Source organism: Corticium candelabrum, chromosome 6 (assembly GCF_963422355.1).
Source record: "Corticium candelabrum chromosome 6, ooCorCand1.1, whole genome shotgun sequence".
In the NCBI taxonomy this organism is placed as follows: Eukaryota; Metazoa; Porifera; class Homoscleromorpha; order Homosclerophorida; family Plakinidae; genus Corticium; species Corticium candelabrum.
Genome location: NC_085090.1, coordinates 6225118 through 6232617, shown reverse-complemented (window position 1 = coordinate 6232617; position 7500 = coordinate 6225118). Strand labels below are relative to the sequence as shown.

The 7500-nt window shown below is 45.8% G+C and overlaps 2 protein-coding genes across 7 annotated transcripts in view; one reads left to right on the top strand and one right to left on the bottom strand.

The window, feature by feature from the left end:
• LOC134181246 (uncharacterized) overlaps positions 1-2434 on the top strand; it is a 10815-nt gene extending 8381 nt beyond the window's left edge. For 2 of the 3 annotated variants that reach the window (XM_062648487.1, XM_062648486.1), the window contains exons 8-9: positions 49-261; positions 2107-2434. In XM_062648487.1, the coding sequence (XP_062504471.1) occupies positions 49-261; positions 2107-2304 (411 nt within the window). In that variant the 3' untranslated portion in view covers positions 2305-2434. The remainder of the gene's footprint in view (positions 1-48; positions 262-2106) is intronic. The other variant, XM_062648488.1, reaches the window with a different exon arrangement.
• Positions 2435-3897: 1463 nt separating this feature from the next.
• Positions 3898-7500, bottom strand: part of LOC134180981 (bromodomain-containing protein 4B-like) — an 11212-nt gene continuing 7609 nt past the window's right edge. For all 4 annotated transcript variants that reach the window (XM_062648159.1, XM_062648162.1, XM_062648160.1 and 1 more), the window contains exon 8: positions 3898-6651. In XM_062648159.1, coding sequence (XP_062504143.1) covers positions 4223-6651 — 2429 coding nt within the window. In that variant the 3' untranslated portion in view covers positions 3898-4222. The remainder of the gene's footprint in view (positions 6652-7500) is intronic.

Below are 7500 nucleotides of genomic sequence, written 5' to 3'. Positions count from 1 at the left end.
CTCTACATTTCCTCACAATCTCTACATTGTCATTTGTACCTCATCTAGGTAGATCTAGACAACTGGTCAGGCATATTCAGGCGTCTTCCTCGACCTCTTCCAAAGGGCGTGTTTGTGTGGGCCTTTTTTGGCGGCCACACCAACTGGAGGATACCCAAGCAGTCGGTGTCGTTCAACAGCCTTGTAGCTGACAAGGGATTTTATCTTCATCCGAGATGTGGGACGAGGAAGGATGCTGCTGACTTTGCTCTCTGTATGCAGGTTGGTTGAGTGATGTGTGATGTTGGGTGTTTGTATGATGTGTTGAGTACGGTATGTTTGTACTAGAAGTTGTGATGGAATGGTGTGGTGGGATTGATGGTTTGGTTGTGTTTTGGTAGATGGATGGATATGAGACAGACGGAGACAGACAGAAGGACAGACAAACGGATGGACAGACAGACAGATGAAAAGACAGACAGACGGACAGACAGACAAATAGACAGACAGACGGATGGATGGACAGACACAGACAGACAAATAGACAGACGGACGGATGGACAGACAGACTGACAGATAGACGATAGACAGACACACAAGTAGACAGACAGACGAATAGACAGACGGACAGATGGAGAGAGAGACTGACAGATAGACGAATAGACAGACAGACAGACGGCCGGACAAATATTTTATTCTCATATAGACTCAACTTGCATATGCTAGGAATTTGTATAAGCAAACCAGTCCTTGCAAACAACAAAGTCATAGATTAACTAAATTAATGGACTTGGCCTTGAATGTCAAAGTATATCTATCTAAATCACCATGATAATCTTGAAACTTTTCTGATGACAACTTTGGCATTGTATCTTTCTAGGATTGTTGAAAGTGTTTTCCTTCAATACATCAAACGTGGAGCCATTAAAATTGGCTTCTAGATTTCCTGACTGTTGTGACAAATGCTGCAAAAAATTCTCTACATTTGTGCCCCACCTCCCAAAATGTTCTATCACAAGAGAAAGACATCTTAATACATGCCCTCCTGGAACAAACTTTTTTTAAATTTTTTTATTATCTTGTCTTGCCATGGTAGCATGACCATTTTCCCTGCTAGCTCTCCTAATGTCCTTACTCCACGGATGGGCAAGTGAAACGTTGAGGTCCAAATTCTGTCCAGTATTTGGATCAAACATTGTAATATCTGGATGGTCTTCAGTAGTGATGTGAGGGAACTCAGTAGTCTTCTTACTTTTAGTGCTAGAGATGTGAGTAGATTATGTGTTTCAATGAAATCAAATTGACAGACAGACAGACAGACACACGGACAGACGGATAGATGAACATACAGATGCAAGGAAAAATCAGATATTAGATGTCTATATATACATATCAATTTGTGTGTGTGTGTGTGTGTGTGTGTGTGTGTGTGTGTGTGTGTGTGTGTGTGTGTGTGTTTTAAGCTCTAATATTAATTATATCTAAAATTATTAATAAATAGAAAAATAAGTAAGTAAATAAATTTATATATAAAATATAAGTAAATAAATAAATAAATATATTTATATATAAAAAATAAGTAAATAAATATATAAATAAATTTATATATAAAATATAAGTAAATAAATAAATAAATATATTTATATATAAAATATAAGTATATAAATATATTTATATATAAAATATAAGTAAATAAATAAATAAATATATTTATATATAAAAAATAAGTAAATAAATAAATAAATATATTTATATATAAAAAATAAGTAAATAAATAAATATATTTATATATAAAATATAAGTAAATAAATAAATAAGTATATTTATATATAAAAAATAAGTAAATAAATAAGTTTATATAAAAATAAGTAAATAAATAAATAAATATATAAATATAAAATAATAATATATATATGTGTTTAAGCTCTAATATATATATCTATAATTATTTATATATATATGTAAATATATATAGAGAGCATAGATATCAAATTTTCTTTTAATTAAACGTTTAAAGTGTAGACTAAATAAATTAATATTTAATACTTGTATTTATCGATCGAAGTATGTAACACTAAATTCAAACTCTAGATCGTTAAATCTGAATTCTTGCATCTCTCTCCACAGGCAGGCATCATACACGCAGGTCTCCCCACATCCATTCCGTTCGTCATACTATCGGGTGACAAAGGATTCGAAGAGCTACGACAGCAGCTGAGACAAGAGGAGAGGCCGAGACCGGCATACTTCATCAATCCGCACACTCGCAGTCCGGAGACGTTGTACAGCATGCTCTGTTGTCTCGTGCAGGGACGAGGATGGTAGATAAGGGAATTTGTATTGATTTGTGAATAACAAAGATCATTTGTTTTATAGAGTGTTTGATAGTTGAGTGTGTATTTTATGTGAATAGGGTGGTGTGTCGATTGAGAGGTAGTGGAATAGAGACGAGAATGCATTGAAATAGTAATGTGTGGTGAGAGTGGTGTGTTTGTTGGGCGAATGGCTGTGTTGTGTGTAATGAGAGGTAGAGGTGGAGAAAGAGGTGTGGGTAGATGACAGAGACAGACAGACAGACAGAGAGATAGACAGACAGACAGATACGCAGAAAGACAGACGGACACACACACACACACACACACACACACACTGACAGACAGACAAACAGACAGATGGATGGACACATCCACACACACACACACACACACACACACACACACACACACACACCACACACACACACACACACACACACACACACACACACACACACACACACACACACACCAGACAGAGACGGACGGGGTCAGCAGCTACTGATTATCTCAACACGTTAGCAAAATAATCACGAGACATAGAAGGCTCATAGAATGAAACTTATTTTAGATATTTCTGGAGAACGAAATTGCCCATAACATTACAATGCTGCAATGCTAGAGTCGTTCTTCGTAAGCTAACTTGAGTCTTACCTGGAGTTGAAGAAGTAGATGAGAACATTTACAGTAAAGACTATCTTACTCTTAGAGATGGAAAGAGAGAGAGAGAGAGAGACGGACAAAGACAGACAGATAGACAGACAGAGATAGACAGATAAATAAACAGACAGAGAAAGATAGACAGACAGAGATAGACAGATAAATAAACAGACAGAGAAAGATAGACAGACAGAAAACAGGGACAGAGCGACAAAGACAAACAGATGACAGGGAGAGAGAGAGACAGAGACAGACAGAGATGAACAGACAAAGAGACAGAAAGACAGACAAACAGAGATGGACAGACAAGAGAGATAGACAAACAGAGAGATGGACAGAAAGACAGATAGACAAACAGAGAGATGGACAGACAGAGCAATGGACAGACAGAGGAAGAGACAGATAGACAAACGGAGAGATGAACAGACAGAGAGATGGATAGACACAGAAAGAGACAGCTAAACAAACAGAGAGATGGAAAGACTGAGAGATGGACAGATAGACAAACAGAGACATGGACAGACAGAGAAAGAAACAGATAGACAAACAGAGAGATGGACAGACAGAGATGGACAGATAGGCAGAGATGAACACACAGTGAGATGGACAGACAGACACATAGACAAACAGAGACATGGACAGACAGGCAGACAGACAGAGACAGACAAACAGAGAGATGGGGACAGACAGGCAGACAGACAGACAGAGACAGACAAACAGAGAGATGGAGAGACAGAGAGATGGACAGACAGAGACAAATAGACAAACAGCGAGACAGACAGACAAAGAGACAGACAGACAAAGAGACAGACAAACAGAGAGATGGAGAGACAAAGAGACAGACAGACCAAAGACAAACAGACAGAGACAGAGACAGGCCTTCAGACAACATCGACACATTTCATTCCTCGAATACGACGAAGCCAACACATAGGCCAACTGATGAGAAACGGCACTAAATTCCAGCCCAGATATATTATTCATTTTCATGCTGCATGAACATGATAGTGCTGCAATATACAACGCAGCCTGCCCGACAAGCTGCGAAACAAAGGCATCGTCCAAAACATCAGAAAGGCCGCACAAAACGTGACGCATCCAAACACATGAACAAGATGCATCAATGGCGGCCCGAACATCAAGCTATTACACTAGAGAAATGCAGAGATATGTCCATACAGTACAAGTTAATGCGTAGAATAACGACTTTAAGACTTGACAGCAGCGTGTAACACATCCACCGACAACGAGGCAGACGACACACGGTCTCAACTGTCCTTCTGCGATGACTCTCCTTGAGACTCCGAGGCCAAGATGCCGGCGCTCGCTCGATGATTCATCTCGCTCATTCCCGGATAAGAGTGGAATACTTTATGTCCCGGATGTTGGAATCCCGGATTTCCGGACCAACCCGGATGTGACTGCGTGTATCCCGGATGTGAGACTGAGTTGAAGTTGGGGAACGGCGAAGGTGCGAGTGTCCCGACGAACGAAGCTTGCGGGGTGGCGGTCGTTACAGGGAAAGCTGCGGTTGTCATTCTCGGTTCGATGCCGACTCCTCCGTCTTTACGATGCGGCGCCGCCAGGTTTTCTATACTGAAACTCGACGCTCGCTTGTTGCCTCCGATGTTACCATTCGATTCTCCCTCGCCGCCACCCTTCACGTCGTCTCCTTTCTCTTGCGATTGCAACACGCTCGTTGGTGGTAGCGGCGACTGCTTGTCGGTGAGCGATGCCAGTACACTCAACGGGTCGCTCTTTGGACCAATAGTGGCGAGCGCTGGTGGCGGATGCAAATACTTGGAGTCCTGGCTGCCTCCCATTATGTGGCTGTGCTCGGATGGGAAACCTCTGAATCTACCGATCGGGTGTGCCACTGCTGTGGTGCCACCTTGTTTGTTGACGCCCGACGACATCTCGATCAACGTGCTGGCGCCTGTCGCATCGGCTTGTGAGTATCCCGACGCCGAGCTCCGTGCCGACGCTCGCCCCCCTGCCTCCTGATGCGGATCGGTCTGCTGCTGAGGCATCATCTGATGAGACAACATACTGCCGGTGACGACAGGTCTCGTCGCTGGCCAATTGTGATGTGTATCGTGCGGAGCGTTTGGTGTAGTCGGTGTGCCTCGTGGCGGGGGGTTACTTGAGCTTCTAGGCCGGGACTGATACGACGCGTCATGTGGCGTGCCGCTCGTCTCGCCCTCCTGTGGCTGCTGGTGCAACGGATATGGTGGCGGAGGCGGCCAGTTAGACGGCTGCATGCCCGACGACGTCATATGCGAATACCCCAGATGTTGTTGTTGCTGCTGCTGTTGTTGTTGTCGTTGTTGGTCAGTATACATCTCGTGTCTCGGTATCGCCTCGTGTTGTTGACTCGCCTGATGCGGAACTGCCACCGGGTGATGCATCCCCCAGTGTTGATGATAATCGGCCGACATATCGCGCACCGTCCCCTGATACATCCCCAAGTCGTGAGCTCCTCGCGACATCCCAGCGTGCGACGAAAAATACTCCCGACCCATCGAACTGTGAACGTCCGGCACGCGCGTCGGATACCCGGGGTGACCCGGGTGATACGCATACGACGGATTCTGCATCGAAAATGATGACCCCCCTTGCTCCGGTTGCCCTCCCATCTGGGGATGTTGATCATACACTTGCCCACGGTAGAAATCCGTTTGCGCATACGTCGCTGGTCGTTGTCTCGTCGTTCCGGCTGCGCCAGTCGATCCACCGACGAGAATCTGGGTTAGATCCTCGACGCTGTAGTCAGAGAAGCTCGGCTGTGTCGGATGACCGGTTTGCTGCGGCGGCGAGATCCCCGGCGGGATGTGGCCGGAGAAACCCGGATACATCGGATGAGACGGCGGGTATCCGCCCGCCGGATTTTGAGAGAACGGGTGGTGGTGGTGGTGATGGTGACCGGATTGCATCGGATGGTGATACTGTATTTGTGACGCCGGAGCATGTAGCCGCTCTCTTGTCCCGTCGTTGTGATCCGTCGTGCTCCCGAAAGGCGGCGGTTGCCACGTCGACGCTGCTGAGTGAATCGCCGGCGGCTTCGATGCGAACCACGTCGGAGGAGCAATCGGCGGACGCGAGTACCCGGACATCGGATCGTGCATGAACGGTCCCGGATGCGGTTCCTGGCGGCGCACAAAGTGACGCGCGTTCGGCATGCTGTCACACAAGTAGCCAGTCGAGCTCGGGTGTTGGCTATGATACGCAATGATCGACGGCACGAGTAACCTCTCGACCGCTTCGGCCGCCACGTTGGCTAGACTCGTCGAGAACATAAAGATCTTTCGTTCCTCGACTTGAGGCTTTGCGAACGTCTTCGGCATGTAGGGAGTCATCGGTTTGTCGCTCGATGGTCGTCTCTTCATTGCCGATTTCTTCTTCTTTCGTCCGTGTTCCTCAGAGAAATCGTCGTCGTCCGAGTCACGACGGGATCGTTTCCGATTACTAGGGAGTTCGTCTTCCTCGCTCGACGGCTCTTCGGTCAATTGTAGGACCTCGCGTTGCCGTTTCATGCAGTTGCGTGCGGCTCGTCGACCGGACGGTCGTTTGCCTTCGGTTTGGTTGTCTTCGGCGATTTCTAACGGTCGTTCTTCGGGTTCGAACGTCTCGTCGTCGTCATCTGTTTTGTCGCGTTTCGCTGAGGCATCGCAGTTGTCGATGGAGAGACTCAGTTGATCTAGATGAGAAACACAGAATGAAATGAACACGACGACTGCGGGGAAGGGGGGGGGGGCGAGGGGGCAACGAGCCGATTGTGTGTGTATCGCAAGGTTGACACACTGATGGTATATTCATAGCCAAGGAATTATTTGCATAAACATTTTGATTCACACGCACACACAGACAGACAGACAGACACAAACACAGACAGACAGACGACACACACAGACACAGACACAGACACACACACACACGACACACAAACAAACACACAGACAGACACACACACACACACACACACACACACACACAACACAAACACACACACACACACACACACACACACACACAACACACACACAAACAAACACACACACAGACAGAAAGGCACACACACACACACACACACACACACACACACACAAGTGCATACACACGTGCACACACACACACACACGTGCACACACACACACACACACGTGCACACACACACACACACGTGTGCACACACACACACACACACACACACACACACACGTGCACACACACACACGTGCACACACACACACTTGCACCGATTCACTGTCGACTTACTACGGCCTCTCTGTGACTACTCACTAACCCATCACATCAACTAACATGATAACCCACCATACAGGCACTTACTGACCTGCTGTGCTACTCATACGCACAAAATCGTTCCACAAATCCAACGCATTCAAATGCCAATCGTCCGACATCGTCACACACTCGAGTCTCACCCGACTCACACAAGTTTCATTGTAATCTTCGTCGCTGATCATTCGACAAGAGATCTCGGTGAGAGACACAGCGAGTGAGTGACGTTGTCTTGATGTGACAAAAC